The sequence below is a fragment of the Triturus cristatus genome, chromosome 5_1 (genome assembly GCF_964204655.1).
Source record: "Triturus cristatus chromosome 5_1, aTriCri1.1, whole genome shotgun sequence".
NCBI classification, from domain to species: Eukaryota; Metazoa; Chordata; class Amphibia; order Caudata; family Salamandridae; genus Triturus; species Triturus cristatus.
Genome location: NC_140587.1, coordinates 575,210,176 through 575,230,887, shown reverse-complemented (window position 1 = coordinate 575,230,887; position 20,712 = coordinate 575,210,176). Strand labels below are relative to the sequence as shown.

The window sequence follows — 20,712 nt, the reverse complement described above, 5'->3', positions numbered from 1 at the left end:
TGAGTCGGCTGTTCAGGTATGCTGGTCCGGTGTCGTGGAGGGCCTTGTGAGCGTGGGTTAGCATCTTGAAGATGACTAGCTTCGATGGGGAGCCAATGGAGTGTTCGCAGGTGCTGGGAGATGTGGCAGTGTCTTGGCAGGTTGAGGACCAGTCTTGCGGCGGCGTTTTGGATGTTCTGTAGCTTGCGGGTGAGGTTTTTGTTTATTCCGACATAGAGTGCATTGCCGTAGTCGAGCCTGCTGGTGACCAGGGCGTGAGTGATGGTGTTTCTCTGTTCAAGGGGGATCCATTTGAAGGTCTTACGTAGGAGGCGGAGGGTGTGGAAGCAGGAGGACGAGACGGAGTTGATCTGGCGGTCCATTTTGAGCTCTGAGTCCAGGATGATTCCCAGGTTGCGTGCGTGGTCCATGGGGGTAGGCGGGCTTCAGAGGGCGGGGGGCTACCAGGTGTCATTCCAGGCATCTGGGTTTGGGCCCATGATGAGTACTTCCGTTTTGTTGGTGTTTAGTTGTAGGCAGCTGTTTTTCATCCATTTGGCGACGGCTTCCATGCCTTCTCGAAAGATGTATCTGGCGGTGTTGGGTTCGTTGGATAGGGAGAGGATGAGCTGGGTGTCGTCTGCGTATGACACAATGTTGAGTCCGTAGGTTCTAACGATGGGGGCGAGCGGAGCCATGTAGATGTTGAAGAGCGTAGTGCTGAGGGAGGACCCCTGGGGGACTCCGCAGGAGGTAGTTGTAGGGTCTGAGAGGAAAGGGGGGAGTCTGACCCGCTGTGTTCTGCCGGAGAGGACGGAGCGGATCCACTCGAGGGCCTTGTCTTGGATCCCTGCATCGTGGAGTCTGCGTATTAGGGTGCGGTGAGAGACTGTGTCGAACGCCGCTGCGAGGTCGAGGAGGATGAGGGCTGCTGTTTCTCCTTTGTCCAGTAAGGTACGGATGTCGTCTGTTGTGGCGAGGAGGGCGGTTTCCGTTGTGGGATTTTATAAATAATTTTTATTTCTAGTAACGTAATGGTCAAGCAATTGGTCAATTTGTGAGAGAAAGTATTGGCAGTTGTCTTAGAGGTGATGTCATATAACTAATTTATGAGTGAATGCCAATCTTTTTTGCTGATAGCAAAATCGAGGCAGGATTTCTTAAATGTATTGGTATCAACCACATCCCAAAACAATTTGATATTGTTTCTTTTACATATATCGAAATGAAGAGCCCATTTATATTCTGCCTAAATGAGTTTGGATTGGTTGGCAACAGATTTGTATGTCACCCTGCAAGCACTGAGGGCATGCTTTAGTGGGCTCTAATTAGGGCATTTGTTAAAAGCATGTAGTGATTCAGTGTAGAGCTTCCATGTTTTGGTGCAATCCTCATTAAACCAGAGTTCATGAGATGTAAAGTTTGCGTTGAGATTAGTAGCTCATCTAATTTTAGGTTTACATATTTGCCAGACAAGAATAAAAACAGTGTCACACAACTCTTCCATGCCAGTTCCTCATTTCGGGCGTTTGCAGTGTTTGGGCTGATCACTGAGCAGTGCGGGATTTGTTCCAGGTTTACTTGCGTTCAATTGATCAAAGCTTTATTGTAAATATTAGTCGTCACGAGGATATGTTTGGAGACACCTTGAGATGCCTTGCATGGCGACCAGGCTTACGGCCCAGTTGGCCAATCTCCTGTGTCCACTACCATTAAAAAGTAGACTATCTTTGACCTCTTTAGTAAGACCCTCATGAATCTCGGTGTGGTGGTCTTCTGGAGAAAGCTGGAGGGGCAGCACTTCATACATCAGCGATGCCTTGCATGTATCTGAAAACTGTGGTCCAGATATCGCATCCCATGCTAATTTCCACAGCATCACTGAGCATCTGGCTGGATTTGCATAAGAAGCAACTCACTGGCAGACTCTGGAAAATATATGTGGAGCAAAACCATTTCCATGCGTGCCTGACTTTGTCTAACTCGCTCCAGCAAATTAAGCTGACGTTTAATTGCTCACGAATGTTAATTAACTGCCTATTAGAGTCTTGCCGACAAACGGAAGCCTTGATTTCTGGAGCACGAGCCTCATTTTCGGGGGCCACCGCTGAGTTTTACTGCGTGATCCAGGCATCCATGTCTTTCTCTTGCGTTAAAACCTCGTGCCCTGAGGAAAAAAACTCAGGAAAGATCCTTCAACTAGTGACTGTCGGAAAATATGCGCCAATTTACGTTGAAGTTATGTAGAGGAACTCTTGGAGGAATAACTTCAAATAGCCATATTAGGATGTTAAGGAGGCCGTTACAGTTATTTATTTTTGCGGTTTTATATATTACGAACTAGATCCTGTGGGTAGCAGAGCACTTATCAGGAGAAGTTTCAGACTGGGTGGCAGCAGTTTACAGAAGAACAGTAACAAGCAGCGACATATAACCCAGTTACAAGTTTAGCAACATTCAGAAATTTTAATCCACATTTGCATGTATATCAGTGACGTTTGTTTCACTTTAAACAGATCCATATATGGATTGCTTCTCAAAGCAAAATTAGATAGTCCATAAAACGACAAGCAGTAGCCCCAGAGAAAAGCAACGTGTGGCTTTCTCCATTCTTCCAGAAGTCAAGAAGCTTACCCAACATGTCTGCCCTGGTAATTGGCACATTTCAGGATGCGGCTGACCCGTGCAGTCTAGTTGCTTCATCACAGGTGCTGGCCGAGATGATGAACTTGGGGATGAGTCTCAATCTCCTCTTAGACCCCTCATGGTTCCCCTGCTTTTGCTCACTGGCAATTGCATTGCGTGGCATGCTAGATGTGTCCTGATGAACCTGCATGGAACGTTGGGGTTAAAAGTACACTGGCAGCCCCATGCAGGTAGACCCAACCGCCCAGTGGTTGGAGCATTTGGCAGCTCTACCTGCACGTTGCTCAGGTCACCACATGGGAGGCGAGCATGCAATCTGCACCATTCCTCCAGTCCTTCACCTCAATCCCGGATAACATGCAAAGCATTCTGCAGGCGGCCTCAGAGGCGAGGGGGGATGGTGGATAAAGCGGGCAGAAGAGGTGGCCTTTTTGGTTTATGCAGCTGCTACCTCCTGGCAGATGTCTAAGGGCCCCATGGCCCTCCAAGGGCAAGAGCTACCCTCCATGGATACCCAAAGCAGCCACCCATTGGACCATGTGGATGGGGGTGAGGAATGCAAAACACCACATATGTACTGTAGTTTTTCCTGAGATATGTCATAAACATCGAAACACATTCTCCGCCCACTTGCAGGCATATTCATTTTTTACCTTCCAAAAAAATAATAACTAGACATACAACTGGACTGGGCCTGATAGATGTAACGTAGAAACACGTTAATGATAACAATTAGTGCTATTATATAATATTCAAAACGTTTAATACCCTGTGACAAGTATACGTTTTCTTTGTTACAGCTACTATAAAGTTTAGAGAAACGCAGTACAGTGCTAGCATGATCTTTGTAATAACTCTACTTAAGGGATGTGTTTGTTGTACATTATCAGTTTCACCGCTGCAACCTCCTTTCACCTTCAAATAATTTCCATATGGATGCATAAGACGCCAAAGCAGGATACTATCTGTTGTGTGCCAAAAAAGTAGTTTAACCATAGGGCAACAAATGTTGCACCTACAGGCTGGCCGTAGATCAGACACTCTAAGTTAAGGTATTTAATGCTGAAAGGTTGGGACTGAAAAAGATTCAATAAAGATTTTTTGCTGATATAATAACGACCCAGCACTGCATGGGAAGATGTATTATATGCATTGTGTTGTGTTTATATGCACATCCCCATTAAGTGCATGTGCGCAGCTCATGCCAAGAATGCTCACAGTCTCCATGGAAGAATGTTCTATTTGGTCAGTTGGAGATTGGGCGCATACCGGCAGGCTGCGCTGTTGGTGGTGTGTCATCGGGATCAATAAAAGAAGTTGAGAAGCAGTGACAGCGTCTTCTTTTAACACTGGCGACGACGGTGGGACTTTCAACACAATATCAGGACATACATCCTCTGTGCACATACTACATGCAGCTACAGTGAGGCATAGAAAATTCCAAGGCACTGTCCTGTTGGTTTGTTTTGTCTGGCCTGTGGTAAGTTTTCTCCCAGTGGAATCCACAAGCTGCCTGGAGGTTTTCCATGATCCAGACGATATTGGGGGTGTACCAAGGGACCTACTGAAAGGATGCAAGCAAGGGGTTTGGGATGTGGGTTTCCAGGCACCAAGGGGGTGGTAAAGACAGCAGTAACTGGGGTGCAGTGGGCCCTTCAGGCTTTTGCTTCCCAGTCTGACTGTCAGAAGCCTACACTCCATCTGGAGATCTCATTCTTACCAGGCTAGCTGCCATAAGTACAGTGTGGTGCTACATATGGTTGGCGTGTTTAGGATAAAAAAAACACTGCATTGTGTGTGCTGTCCATGGAGCATGCAGAATGGTCAGTTTGCATTAAATGGTGGATTTCTTTTCTGATTCCTCTTGTTTTATTTGTTCCCTGGAATGGCATGTGTATTGAGGACTCGGGAACTATCTACGGTTATTTCCCTGCCAAATCACTTTCCTCCCCTATATCTAAAACCCATCTCTCCCCTTTCTTGTGTTTTGCTTGGAGTTCCCTAGAAATCAGGGGTTGTTTGATGAATATGGACAATGTATATTCAGCCTGATCCGTTGGAATCAGCCGTCTCTTCCTGCCACCCCAGATAGCCTGGAAGGATGTGAAAAGCCGCGGAATGGTACTTCATCCTACCTAGAGGAAAGTTGAATTTGAAACAAAACCTGCTATTTGGATGGCTGTGGCTTCTTGTCAGTGCTCCCAAAGTAAGGTAAATACTTAAGCAGAAACTTTTTTGCCCTGGACTCTAAGAAAACTCCTGCCAACCCTGAGAGTGAATATGATCTTACCCGGGCACCCTGCGTAGCCTTACAGCCTGTGCAGGAGAGATCCTAGAAACTCCCTTGACAATGCCAGAGATGAAGAAAGTGATCCAGGAGATGGCCACAGGAAGTCTCTGGGAGAAGATGGATTCCCGGTCAAATGTTATAACGTTTATATTAATAATCCCCCTAACCCTCCAGATTGACAGAAATGCATTCAGTTGTAAAAAGACAAAGTCGACTTCAGGCCACAACTAGAGAAAGCTTAATGGTATCTCTTCTAAAGCCTGGGAGAGATGAGACAGATAGGCAATCCTTTTGTGCTCTGTGCGTTTTAAATACTGACTGCAAAATAGTTAGCAAAGCTATAGGCAAGTGGATCATCTGGCACCTTCTATTGTTGGACCACGGGTACCAATGTGGAATTATACCAGGACATATAACCTTATTGAATATCAGGAAACTCTTCCACATATTGGAGGATACCCCAATAGCTGCACCAAAACTGGTGGTGTTAGCAGCAGATTTAGAGAGGACGTTTGACAATATCGCCTGGAGGGATTTATTTGCAGGTCCCGCAAAATAGGGTATTGGGTTCAGAAATCCTCTAATGGATCACTTTGGTGTATGTGGGACAGACTGCCAGAATCCGCACTGACAAGGTGATTACACAGACATGTTCCCTGGAAAGGGGGACACGCCAGGGATGCCTGGTGTCACTTATGATCTTTGCTGTGCTGATGGAGCCATGCACCAATGTAATAAGCCAAGGAGGGACAGGACAGAGGTATTCAGTCTGGATGAATAACACACACTATCAAAATATATGTGGACCACGTTTTGTTGCATTTTAGAGATGCACAAATGGGACTTGAATCCAAAATTGCAAAATTGGTAAAGTTTGGGAAGTTATCTGACTTGTTGGGATCTATACACACACCACCAATCGAAAGTTGTGCTAATAGATGGGAAAACAGAACATTGCAATAGCATAGGGAACAAATATCACATACAAAGTCAGACGTAATAACAGCCCTCAGCTCTTAGAGGGTGCATTTCATTCTGTCCATCATGGGAAAAACTATCCTAGGCACAATGTTTTCACTTCCAGGGTGCCTGTATTACTTTACAGCTCTGCTGGTGCAATTGCTCATCTCACATTTCAAAGGTCTTGATTCTATACTGCTTGAAATATTATGGGGGCCTGGGAGACACAAAGTGGCCCTCCGCGAGATGATGTGACAGAGGAAAGTCTACGCATCCCAGATTATGAATTTACAACTCTATGAGGCTGTAAGATGGCTCTCGCAAACTTCATCTGCAGAAACAGAATCTTTGTGGACCCAATATTGTGAGGGATACCTGTGAGTTTATTGACTACGTTTTAGAGCGCGAGAGGAAAATGCTGAGTTAAATATTATAGCCTGCTATTGGTGGGTCAAAAGTGTGACAAAAACCGATACAAGAACAGCCTATGCGCCTGACATCCCAATATTGGGACTGATCTGGTAGAATGGTCAGACAGATTGAGACAGCTGAAACTGCGGGCAGTAATGGATGTTAGGATTGTAGGGGATTTAAATGAGAACAGGGTTAGGGAATATCGTGCATAACTATAATGTACCAACAGGTCACTTTCTTTTATCCACTAAGATAATGAATGTTATAAGATGGGTGTGGATATGGGACAAGTAGAACCTTCTACACATGCAATATTGCTGTTGCTATGCTTTCTGGGAAGGAGAAGAATGGTAACATTGGGATACCAATCAATGTTGGATAACTCAACATCTTCTTTTTTTTTAAACGTCTTTTTATTAAACATACGTCAGCATCAAAATATATCATTATCATGAGTCTCATATTCTATGCATCCTCAGTACAATAGTGCACAATCGGCAATCAATATTCATATATGACACCGAACATGTTACAATCAGAACCTCAGTCTAACACAGATCTCTTGCCCTACCCTCTCCCTCATCTAGTTCCCAGGAATCTCCCAGTTGCCCCTATAAGATTCCCACTGTTGCCATACCTTTCCCCATTTCTTCGAACATCCCCTACTTTCGTATATAGTCTTTTCTGCGGTACAGCACCAGTCCATGTCTCGCTTCCATTGTGTCGCTGTTGGCGTTGGCGTGGCCCCCCAAGCTCTGGCAATGTTCCATTTGGCAACCATTGCAGCCACTAATAGACATTTTTTGTATTTAGGCCATGCTTGTTCCCCTGATACACATAGTACATGCCACTGGGCTTCAAGAGGAACCTCCTGTCCCACCACCTCTGATATTATGCATATCACCTTCCGCCAATATCGCTGGATGAGTGGGCACTCCCACACCATATGAAAGAAGGTACCTCTTTGATTACATCCCCTCCTACATTGTTCCGCAGGAATGCGCCCCAGCTTGAACATGAGTATATTAGTGGAATAGGATCTGTGGATTATTCTTAGTTGAACCAACCTGATCCGTGCTCGAATCGCCACCTCCCTGGGGCTTTGTATCACCTTCGCCCACTCATCATCTTCTAGTAAGTGTACATCAGTTTCCCAGGACTCTCTTATCTTTCTGTAGGTGCATGACAGTGCTTTTTCCGGTATTGGGTCCAGTAGCAATCTATCTTCAAGTGGGCTATATTCGTTCATCTGTTCCCCCTCCTTTAAATATTTGTTCAAAGCATGTCTCAACTGTAGGTACCTGTAGCGTTCTGTTTCCGCTAACTTGTAATCAGTCTGTAATTCAGAGAAAGTAAGCATATGTTGTCCCCGCCACACATCTCCCAGTCGTATTATTTCGATCAGTTTCCATTTCCCAAAGCCCTGCAGGCTACCTACTTCCCGGAGCGTATCACTATCCCAGAGAGGGGTCTGTTCTGTTAATTTGTCCGCCCAGCCGAGAAACCGGTTGGCGTTTGTCCAAAAATCAACGACTATCTGAGTATGTGGTGGCCTGCCTCCCGGATTTTTCCGACGATACTGTGCTCTTAAATGACCCCTGTCCCATTTGCCCAGTGGTCCACCCTATACGCTGGGTCATTCCTATCTACGAACACCCAGTCGTTAATTACCATTAGATGTGAGGCCCAATAATATTTTTGTAAGTCTGGAATAGCCAGCCCACCCTCGCAGACACCCTTCTGCAGTTTGGCTAGCGCGATTCTTGTACCCCCACCATTCCACAGCAGCGTCCTAAATTCGCTGTCCACTTACCTAAATAATTTGTCTGAGATTGGGCACGGGGTGTTTTGTGCTACATAGAGTATACGGGGTAATGACATCATCTTATATTGCACCGCCCTCCCCATCAGGGATAGCGGCAGCTTTCTCCAATGAGTAATGTCCCTCCTGAGGCGCTCCAGCTGTGGTTGTAGGTTCTCGGACAGGAAGGCTTCGTCAGATTTTGTTATTTGTATACCCAAATACTTAAAACTATCTTTAACCGTCAACTTTGTGTCGGCACCAAGCCGTGGAGGTGGTCCATCTGATAGCATGTACAAGAAGGACTTATCCCAGTTAATTTGGTACCCAGAATACCCTTCGAAGAGTTTAAAGATCTGCAGCAGTCGGCTTATTGTAAATCGCGGTCGTGCCGCATAAGGAAGGACATCATCAGAGTAGAGTGATATTCGTTCCTCCCACAGCTCCCCCCCCAGAATACCAGCAATCACCAGGTCACCTCTCACCCAGACCGCAAGTGGCTCGATAACTTGACATTTGACGTAACAGAATTTAAGGATCGAGGGGTGAATGGGAGGCAGGGCACCAGTCAAAGAAGATTTGAAGTTGACATTGTGATGCAACCTGTAAAGTGTCTAGGAATGCATGATTTAAAATGACTGTATCTACTTTCTCCATAGAACCTACCTTATTTGAAGGAGAGAGGGCGGATCTATCATAATGTTATTACCTCGTGCCCTAGGTGAGCACTAGACTTGAGATTTTTTCATGTGGCTTGGGAATACCCATCATTAAAGAATATTTGGAATAACTTACAACATGAGTGACAGATGTGATAGGAAGAACTGAGGTGTTCAAGCCGGATGGATTTCAATTGTGGTTAATGCCCCGCCCTAGCAAAAAGAAACCTGGTAATATATTTAAGGACTTGACTTTAACCCTTCTGAGGAGACAGACAGCGATGAGTTAGAAATACTATAGAGCACAATAAGTCTCCAAGTGGCCGAGTGAAGTAGTAACATGAGCTGAGTTTTAAAGTGTGACACTGCAAATGGAAAGAGGAAAGGAAATGCATCACTAGCTGAAGCAGGCTTTGAAGTGTGGTAGGCCTTGGTAGCTAAAAGAGAAATGCCCACAGAGAGTAAAGGTGAAGGGTCATGATCCAGAAATAGTAAGGTCATTGGCCAACCGAGTGAACCTGCTTGAATTACATCTTGAGATGTTGACTGGCTAAGGAGTATAGAGGACCTACGAGCCCCGCTGGCCAGAATGACACTAGAAGAAACAGTTTGAAAGAGCTGCAGAAACTCTATCCAGGACAGCAAACTACACCATGCAATATCGCCATTCTTACTGATGCCCCCATCAACCCAAATGCAGCCTTGCCGGGGTGTAAAGGCTGCTCTTGGTTACCCTTTGTCTTGGATATTATTAGCAGACTGCGGCTGATTACTTTGGTTCTGGAACCGTTAGAACATTTTCCTAGATTAACAGCTTTTAAAGTCTTTATTGGCTTCTAATTCTTAATAACATTTCTTATTTCGTTGTACGTTGGATTAAGCCTGTGGATGCACTGTGTTCTCTTGGTCCCATGAGTACCCACACACCAGCCAAAAATGTCCTCTTTGACCAGGCAGTGCCCTCACACAGAACCAAGGACATTTGGTGAGCAACAAGGCATTGACTCCAGCCAGCATAGCCACCCTGCAAAGCCCTGGGGCGAGTTGTTCTTTAACTGGTCCAGATCCCATTATCTGTTTGCTATGCCTTGGATCTTCTCACTTTCCAAACATATGTTGAGCAAGACATTTGTACAGCATTTGTGTAATTGCCTTTGACACTCTGAACTCTTTTTTTGTTCTTGGGAGGGGCATGTTGGGGTTTGGGTGAAGAGTTTTTGCGTTTCCGATTTGCCTGCTCCGCAAGTGATCTGTAGGTGACAGATACATGCCCCTGCGTCAGCTGCTCACAGGTCTAACCAGTGTCAGGTTCCTGCAATGCCTACCAGTGCTAGTGCCGTCCACTACTCATCAATGGGACCATCTCACACTGTCCATCGGTGCAAACTCTTCACATAACCCACAAATGTTAGGTCCTTCTACTGTCTGTAGAGTCCACTTCTGAAAACTGTTATCTGTCCACACCGCACACGAGGGCCAGCTTCCCACATTGCCACCAATGTGAGCTTCTCACACTACTTACAAGTGTCAGGCAACCCTTAATGCAGCCTATCACTGAATCCCTCTCACACTGCAAGCCATTGTCTACTTCTGACCCTATTCCGGCCAACCAGCGCTAGCTCCTCCCACTGCAGATGCATTCTTCTGGATGATTCAACCTCAGGGGCAACCTCTGTCTTCCACTTTAAACTTGTCACTCCAGCTTGCAATAATGGCACATAACTTCAGGTGTCCTGGACTCACTGCTAAAACACAAAACACTAGTTGTCTGCTTGATCGACTACTCGGCCAGCAAGTATTCCTAGTATAACTGTAACTTAGAAAATTTGATGAAGTTTGGTCCTTTAGCATTATTTTTAATATTTGACTTCAGTTTCGATAGCCATGATTCAGGCACCTCAGCCCTCATAATCATCACACTAGAGATATCCAAGATCTCTTGATCATGAACAGCCAACCCCACTACGGTCTCACAAAAGGATATTTGCCAAGAATGATTGCAAGATTTGTATATATCCAAGGTGTGTGCAGAAGAATGCTGGGCTGTGCTAACCCGTGTTACCTTACATTTAGTATGTCTGACGCACAGATGTTTTCAACATCTGCCGTGGCGCTAAAAATGCTGTTTGTGTGATTCTAAATACGAGTCAGGATTGCTCCACATCACAAAAGCAAGCAAGTGATAACTTGCATGAGATTTGTCCTTGAGGCACACTCTCCAGAATACATCTCTACTTATAGAGAATTATTAATCGGTAAATAGTGTAACAGTTACTTTACAGAAAAAATATATACATTAGCCGTGAGAAAATCATGCAATTTTCCTCAAACCTACTGCTTATGGCAGTTTTCATTAAGCTGCAGTAATCCACATAAAGCCGGGTTGCGCTACCTCGTGTGACTCCAGTTGATATGATTTGTACCCTCAGTAACACATAACATTTCCCATGAAATACCATCACCCATGAAAGCAGAGCCAGCACAGTCGGACCAACTAATCCTTCTTATAGGCTGGCGGGCTGCAGTCAGAGCAGGGTGGGCTGCCATAACCCAAGCCTCATTCTAGGACGGGTGGGGCCAAGAGAGCAGTTCCACGTCCTGGAACTCTCTTGATATTCCCCTGACCAGTTACCTAGGGTGGTGTAAGAAGCAGGGTGGGACAGAGATAGGTCAGTTCATCTGCTCTGAAAAAGTGTCCGCACACAAAAAATGTAATATAATACAAAATATAATATGATGTAATATAATATGATTGGTATGATATGATATGTCATGATATGATATAATATAATATATTATAATGAAATATATTTGTAAAGTGCAAACTGTTGCCCAAAAGGGTGTCCTACCGTAGAACCAACTACAGATGAAAGAACATCAGTCCCAGACTTGATCAAAGATTTCCTAAAAGCAATAGATTTCAGGGAACACGTGAGGGCATTCCAGTGTTAGGCAGACAAAAGCTCAACCCCACAACTTAATTTATTAAAACAAGAGAGTTTCAAATTTATGGTTCAGAGCGAAATGCAGAGAATGGCTTCCACAATATGTCTGAAACTCTCCTGCAGCCAGAGAGGACCCCGTTTATACAATGCATGTTGAACCAGAGAGGGATTTAAACATAATTCTCTTTTCTACAAGAAACCAGTTGGCATCTTTCTTTGAGGCCACAAATTAGCCCAATCGGGTTGTTTTGGAGTGATTACCGCTTGCAATGAATGCCTTTGTGGCTCTCACTTAGAGACTGTTACAACAGTCACTTCTAGAAAAAACATAAGGCCAGAGAATGCAGCTTTTGAGTACCCTAAGGTGAACATGGGAAGATTGCTTTCAGTATTTTAAGGTGGTAAAATCAAATAGACATAGTTTTATTAATCTGAGGAGACAATGTACGCTTGCCCTCAGCACCTAGATTTGTTACCATACTTCTTGGTGTGGGCCCAACATCACCAGGCCACCAGCTCTCATACCAACTTGTCTTGTTATAGCCAAAGAAGACATGTATCTCAGACTTGTTAAGGTGCCGCGCGTTATTAAACACCTAATTAGTAGTTGTGGAAATACATTCTTTGAAGGTTGTGTAGCTCTGATCTGCATCTAAACAAATGATAAGCAGATTACCAACAACATGCATCACAAAGTGGTTCGCTTCTGCATGGATATATATTGGGCGGGGTGGGGGGGGGGGGTGGGGGGGATGTTAAAAATAGTTGGATTTAAAGAAGAGCCCTGGGGGACTCCAGGATTAACGGGGAAGACATCCGACAAAGATAAGTCAATCATAACTCTTTGTGCTCAGCCATGAAGCTGAAACAGCAGCCGATGTACAGCCCCTCCCAAAAACAAACTCTGGAAAGATGCGTGTGTAAATAGTTAGGGGCAGATTTAAAAGAAGTGACGTATCGCTGCGTTAAAGCAGCAATGCGTCAGTTCTTTTGCGGCTGCGGGTGAAATTCTTGCGCCACCATGGATGTGCCGTATTTACAATACAGCGCATCATGACGCAGGGTTTTTTGGTGCATTGCTGGAGTTGGCAGGAAAACCGATGGAACTCCAGCAATGCGTCAATTAGAGGCGATGCGTCAGTTTTAAATGACGCATCGAATACTGAATGGGGACCAATGTGTTAGAGCGTAAATAGGTGACAAAGTAACTTTGCACTCAAACATATTGGCCCTGGATGTGACGCATACAAGTGGGCATAGTGGCCACTTGTATGTGTGACATCAGCACGTAATGTCACACATTGTGACATTACGTGCATATACTTACCTTCTGTGGCCCATTTACCTCGTTACTTCATTGCAGATTGCAATCAAGTCACTGCAGCTGGTGTGGTCCGTTGGGTACAGCCAATGCGTCATCCCTACGCCTGGGTTTAGCAGGCGTAGGGATTGTGAAGCATTGGCAGCGCAGCTAAAGGCTGCGCCATTAAAAGGAAAAGTAATAAATACCATTGCGGCATTTTCAAGGTAGGCGTTTCCAACGGAACGCCTACCTTGCATGAATAAATATCTAAGGCGGCGTAGGCGATTTTCACGCAGGCGAAAAATGACACAGCCTGTCGAATAGTGACGCATCTGCAGCGATGTAAACACGGAGCAGATGCAGCGCTGCCGTTGCGTCCACAAAAGTGACGCAATGGCGGTGCAAGGAGGCACAAGTGGCATGTAAATCTGCCCCTGTGTTTCCTATGACGAAGAACCCAAGGCGCCAATAGCTCACTGAAAGCCATGTGAAGGATACTCGCTGGACAAGGTTCACATGAGGGTCCAGATTTTACAGAGTGGGAGATCTTCCAAAGAATCCATACAGAGAGGGGCTTAAAGTTGGATAATAAAGCATCATCAGTTGGATTCAAACATACTCTGCTCTCCATCCTGGAGGGAGCCACATTACCAGGATTGTTAAAAGCACGGCACCTCTTATTAACCTCGTCAAGAATAGGGAAACATTATTGCAGGTCCCTTTACCATCATGAACATTCTTACTTAAACTACTGGGATTAATAAAGGAATGTCGAATTTAGAGGAGGCATTTTGTGAGCTGATGTTGTACATTCAAAATTGTGATGCATTCAGAAGACCAATAAAAATAAACAACAACTACTGAGACAATGAACAGGGTTGTTCATCATTTCATATTGTTATTTTAGAACTCTAGGGGGAGAGGTGGCCATGGTGGATTGAGGAGAGGGGAGCTTGTCTGCAGAAGACATGTCAGGGCGGCATCATGGGAGTGGGCAGACATATGTGACCCTGGTGGGCGGCATCATGGGAGTGGGCAGACATATGTGACCCTGGTGGGCGGCATCATGGGAGTGGGCAGACATATGTGACCCCGGTGGGCGGCATCATGGGAGTGGGCAGACATATGTGACCCTGGTGGGCGGCATCATGGGAGTGGGCAGACATATGTGACCCTGGTGGGCGGCATCATGGGAGTGGGCAGACATATGTGACCCCGGTGGGCGGCATCATGGGAGTGGGCAGACATATGTGACCCTGGTGGGCGGCATCATGGGAGTGGGCAGACATATGTGACCCTGGTGGGCGGCATCATGGGAGTGGGCAGACATATGTGACTCCGGTGGCTGGCATTTGACAAGGAGACGAGTGTCCAGATGGGAAGCCGGAGAAATAAAGACAAAGGAGGAGAAATCTCCATCTGCCACTGAAAGATTGACAGGCTGATAATACCAGTCTTTGACAGGTAATGGCCTGGGGAAGGGAAACTGTTTTTGGGCAGTGTAGGTGAGGACGATATGGAAGAAAATCCCACAGGCCACGCTTGTGGTAGTGCTGAGACTGTCAGTGCTTACAAAGACACCTGCCAGGGTACAGAACAGTGCCATTAGATCCACAATTCGGGTTAATTTCATTAATCTGTGTCTTAGGCCCTTAGGGCTTCGGAAGAATAAAACAATATAAGGAAGAGAATCAAAACAAATGCCCTATCAGGGTCCTGACAGATGTGGTATGGCACCCTTTTACTGAGGGGTAGAAAGAGCCTTTTGCCAGGGGCAGGAGGATACCCGCCGTCTAGGATCGGAGTGTTGCCCAGGGTAAAAATAGGACGCAGGGCAGTGAATAATTGTTCCACTCTTGTGATCAGTTGTATAGTACTTAAAACAACAGTTAAATGTGCTTAATGGTGCGTCAGAGGATGCGAATGATGCCCTGTCCTTACATACCTTCAGCACAAGTAAGGGCCTCCCTTCATAGGACTTCCCAATGGAAAACATGGAGATGAGGTCTCTGTGGGTTTTATTCATGAGGTGCATCCAGGCTTGGATCTGAAAGCACAAAGAAAAAGACTCATTTATTATAAACAGTGTGTTCAAACAAATGGAGCAGAAATGCAGCAGGAAGGTCTTCAATAGTATTTATTTATTTCGTCAGAGTACATGTGCAGAATACCTTTTAAATGAGTCATACTTACACACCAATGTATTCCTTCAGGAGTTAACCGAGTTAGAGTTGCCCATCCGCAATATATAAGGCAAAAATGTCATGTGACTTTTTTTATTTTTACCTAGTAAATCTCATCACAGACATCATGAAGATTCATTACAAAACAAGAATTCACAAAGCCAATAGTTCTCACACAGGAAACCTTTTGATTTTCTCCAGATGACCGTTGTCCTTGAGTGCGCATGCAGGCACGGCTGCCATTTTGAATAGTATTTTGTTTTTGCTTTTAGATCAGCAGAGAACGGCTAGCATGCGTGAGTGCACAATTGCAGCAGCCAACCTTGAATAATTTTTATTTAACCAAAAGAAAAATCATTCAATCATTGCTGCCATGCATGTACACAAATACCGGATAGCCGTCTTTTTACTTTTAATTGACAGTCATTTTGGAAAGGTACATTTTAAAAAATCAGGAAGCACATCCTCCGTATTGGTAAAAATGTAGGGGCAGATTTACAAGAAAGTGACGCATCTGTAAAGATGCGTCACTTTGCCTGCGCCACCCTTAGAAACCCTTGCGCCACTATGGATGCGCCGTATTTACAATACGGTGCACCATGGCGCAAGGATTGACAGATGCGTCAGAAATTCTGACGCATCTGTTGACGTAAAAGTCACACATTGCTATAGTCGTGTCGCAAGCACGACGCAACTCCAGCAATGCAGGGGCAGGCCTATCCACATTGTGCTGTGTCACTCCTTACGCCTGCTTCAAGCAGTCATAAGAAGTAGAACAGTGAAATCTTGTAGATTTCACTGTCACTTCTGCAAGGCTTTTTTGCATTGGAACGCCCACCCTGCATACATTACACCTGACGCAGGTATAATGTGACGCAGGGCTTTACAACGTGACACATCTCCCTAGATGCGTCACGTTGTAAATGGGCCGCAACTTTTACACCTCCGCTGCGTCACAAAAGTGACGCAACGGCGGCGCAAAAGTGACGCAAGGGACTTGTAAATCTGCCCCTTAATAGGCTGGTAGCCTTGTACCAATACTAGGCTTTCAGGAAAAAGTTATTTGAGAAAGCAGGGTGCAGGTGGCCCTGAGGTGGGCGAAGATGATAGCGCAGATTGCGCAATTAGCGCAGGCCCAACAGCAAACAGCCCAGCAGCGGCTTGGAAGTGTGACACCTTCAAAAATTAAAAAAGAAGAAATTATTAAAAAGAAGAGGGTGCAGGAAAGACAGCAATGGGAAACAACAGACAAGGAATCAAATGGCCTGGCAGCAGTGAGTAACTTCTGACACTCACAGACGCAACATTATAAAATGAAAGAATACAAAACTAATAATGAAACTGGGGTTGGGGATCCGTTGAAATTTTGTGAGCAAAGAGGGAGAGAGGAAAGCAATGCACTAGCACGGAGTGCAAAACCACAACTGAAAAAATAGTCCCCTCAACTCTGCATTGTCTTCGAATCAGAAGTGATAAAAATAAGCTATGCTGCAGGGGTGTGACAAGCACAAGAATTGGGAGGAAAGCCATTGAATAAGGAGCAGGGGAATGAGATAGACAAGAATGGAATACAGACATGGACAAGGGGCTGCGATACTCTAACATTTGTAAGTTCACCCAAAAAGATACTTCGAGAAATATGCATATATCTTGGGACCTGTAGAAAAACCTTTAGCATCTACTCTTCAGAGAGGTGAGAGATACCTTACGAATGAAAGGGAACATGGATCTCTCATTCAAGCATCCCATGTGCAGCTGACTTCAGCTCTCTCAGGAGCAATTGCCACATTGACCTTTTTACAGCAATGATAAATTTGGTCATCAACAGCAAAGCATGCCAGTGGCCAAGCGGGCCAGCTGGCGCAGTTATGTCCAATTATGAGGCCTAAGCTGACACCACTCACTAAGGCAGCAAACCCTTTTAAGGCAGTGCTTCCAGATTATACTGGCCCACTTCCTCCACCCATCCAGTATAAATATGTATTGGTGACTGTTAGGAATTGGGTTGCTGGTTGACTGGGGTATGAGCCCTGGTCAAGCAGCAGCCACTGTCCTAGTCAGGGTAAGAGGCAGGCACACCCTAAATTAACCTGTGCTCATCCTCTGGTAGCTTGACACAGAGTAGTCAGGTTTATCTTTAGAGGCTGTGTGTAAAGTATCTCTGCAAAACTTCAAACAGTAAAACTGTGAAAACACCTCAGAAAATGATGCCACATCAAGTTTGAAAAATAGATCTGACTTTATTAAACAAAACAAGAGCAAAACAACAAACATCCAATTAGTAGAATTGAAGATACTGATTTTTAAAGTTTATAGTGAAAAATAGTGCCAATAAGGAAAAAGAAATGTTCGAGCTATCTGGTTGCACCGGACCGGGACAAAGTCACAAGTTCAGGCCAACCGCGATGGAGTGAGGCCGGCTACAGGGACCCAATTAGGTCCACTGAGAAAAGTACCTTAAATCCAGGTTGCGGAGCATTGCTCGGATCCACATTGAAAATGCATTGTATAGCAGAGACAATGTGTCTGTTGCGAGATGCGATGGGGCTGCTGTGTGGCGGTCCTGTTGCACTGACGTTGAGGAACCTGTTGAATGGGGCTTCTGATGTGAAGTCCGATGTCGGGCATGCGAGGCGCAGCAGAGGCGATGCATAATTTCCTATGAGCAGGTGAAGCTGCGATGTGGAGTTTCAGCGTTGCCGTTGATGAAGGATGCAAGGAGCTGGGAAAAGCCTTGCGCAGCAGCAGTTCTGAAGTGATGTATCTGTCCCAAGATGCAGGAGGTGGTGTTGTTGCAAGTCTTTTGCGATGGGTCCAATAGATGCAGCAGGAGCGATGCGTTGGTTCTGCTAGGAGATGTGCCACTCAGTCGAGGAGATGTGTCAGTTCCGCTGTCAAGCACATTAGCCCCATTTCCAAGGGTCCAGGACAGAGCTGGCACCAGTTGGCCGGGTAGAGTCACAGGTGGCAGAGTCCAGGTGTGGGAATTGGAAGCCTGTTATGTCGTTGAGGCTTCAGATCAGGAGGCCAGCCAGCTAGCCCTTGGACTCACTCTGGGTTCTGGGGTCAAGTGATGTAGGTCCAGTCCTTCTTACTCAAGCATGAGGACAGCAGGCAGCAGATCAGCACTGCAAAGCAGGAGTCCAGCAGAGGGCAGTCCAGGAGAGTGGTAGTCTTTCAGCAGCCCAGCAGTCCTTCTTTCTGGCAGAGTATCCTTAGGTCCAGAAGTGTACTGAAGTGGTGGTGGTTGAGGTCCAGTACTCATACCCAGTGGTGCCTTTTGAAGTGGGGGGAACTTCAAAGACATGGCTCTGAAGGGTGCAGAGGTCTTTAAAACAATGGGAGGTGCGTCAGGTGATGAAGTCAAGGCAGACACAGTGTTTTTTAAAAACCTTTATTCATATTCTTTTTTCAAATGTAATTCCTTATTACAACAAAACAGCTCAACCAACGCGTTTCGTTCCCAGACGTGGGAACTTCATAAGGGCTGAAAACCGACTAACATAAAAGCCTAATCAAAAAACACGTACACAAACCAAACGAAATGTATGAATACAAAAGACATTATAACCCACACAGGACAAACAAAATCGTAATTTTTCCTTGTACATTGCTAGTCAAATGGCGGAAAGGATCCCACCATATCCCACTCTTTTCTCAGGTTGGTAATGAGTAATTGGTGAGGATGGCTGTAAATGAGATTCCCCTTCTACGCTCATGCCATCAGACACTTGAATTCTATATGTGCACAATGTGACGTGATTAATGGGAGAGAAGCACCCATCTGCCTTGACTTCATCACCTGATGCACCTCCCATTGCTTTATGTAATAAAGATCTGGAAAACAGGGGCATCGTACAGCAGTGGGTGCCTCAGTAATTGTGCGCAGGTCAATTTACAGAAAAATGAAACTAGCGTGAGGTGCAGATTGGAAAGTCCGCCGTTGGGCTCGGTTCTATGTACAGAGGTCCTACCTGCCTGCCATGGGTCAGACTCACTACAGGGGGGTACGCTGCCCTTTGGGTGTGGACAGGACACAACCTATTCAGGTGTGAGGGAGCCTGTGCCCAGCTCCTTCCCTCCCGTCTTGCCATCAAGTCACATCTAAGCTCCCACTGTGTCTGGCTGTCTAAGAGGAATACACAAAGCCTAACTGCCAGCTACTTTTAGTCATGTGATCAGAGACAGGCTACAGGCACCAAATGGCTAAAGCAAGAAAATGCCAACTTTCTAAAATGTTATATGCTGGGCGGTTGGGCCCTATCACTACCAGCCAGAATAGGCCCCTTCAATTTGACTATATAACATAAGAGTCTGGCTGCAATGGTTTGAAAACACCTATTTTGGTAGACCCAAGTCAAATTAATTCATTACCTTGATCTGTGTATTTATTTCACATTTAATTATGCAATTATTCACACATTCATTTATTGAAGTTGGAGTACTCATATTTCAAAATGGCTACAATACATTGATGACTTATGGTGTATATAGAATGGAAATGAGGACCAACTAAATTAATTTTTTGATTGGCTCAATAACAAATCCCCAGATATAAAATTCAGTTTTTAAAAAAACAGATCGAGCATGACGTTTTTGGACTTTGAAGTTAAGATCGAAGAAAATGTTTTGATAACAACTTTACACAAAAAAACAACAGAGATGACTAATGCTCTGCATTACAAAAGTCATCATCCTCAGAATCTAGAATGATAATTTGCCATATAGGCAATTTTTAAGAAATAGAAGAAATTGCACTAAGAAAGATGATTACTTTCTCTATGCGGCAACTTTACTTGATGAACTCAAAGAAAGAGGATATCCACTGAAACTTCTCAAACATTCGATGAAAAGGGCCTGGTTTACGCCAAAAGAGACTTTGCCTGCAAAGGAAAAAAGAGAGCCAGTGGAGAAACTAATATGTGTGTCAACATATTGTCCTCAGACTGACAACTTCAAAAACATCATCAAAAAGAATTGGCACGGAATAAAGAATTCAGAATGTGGATTTGAGGTTCCGTTGTTCGAACTGAAGAAACCTGCCTGTATAGGCACACAATTGGTTAGAGCAAACAGTAATCCATCAAATAAAAAAAGAGATCTGGTTTCCCAATGGAATCTCAAACCAATTCAAGGACATCACAAATGTGGCAATTGTCTTTCTTGTGCCCAATCAATTGAAGGTTCGGTGTTCATCAAAGATAAACTCCAGTGGAAACACAGAAAATTTGCTAATTGCAGAACAAAAAATGTGGTTTATACAATAATTTGTCCATGTGGGAAAATACATATTGGAAAAATGAATCAAGAAATTAAACAACGGATTGTCCAGCATAAATCCCGGACTAAAACAAAGACAATTTCAGTACCACTTGCCAGCTATTTCATGAAAGAGAACCATACAGAAAAATACTTCAGATGGACAGTTTTAACTGCCATTAAGCCTGATCCTAGAGGAGGCAATTTTGAAACAAGGTTGATGCAAAAAGAAGCGTATTTAATTTTAAAATTCAATACTGTAAATCACTGACT

The 20,712-nt window shown here is 44.8% G+C and overlaps 1 protein-coding gene across 2 annotated transcripts in view; it reads right to left on the bottom strand.

Annotated features, from left to right (window-relative positions):
* Positions 1 to 20,712, bottom strand: part of CPA6 (carboxypeptidase A6) — a 906,257-nt gene that overhangs the window by 116,783 nt on the left and 768,762 nt on the right. For both annotated transcript variants that reach the window (XM_085605490.1, XM_085605492.1), the window contains exon 5: positions 14,943 to 15,044. In XM_085605490.1, coding sequence (XP_085461616.1) covers positions 14,943 to 15,044 — 102 coding nt within the window. The remainder of the gene's footprint in view (positions 1 to 14,942; positions 15,045 to 20,712) is intronic.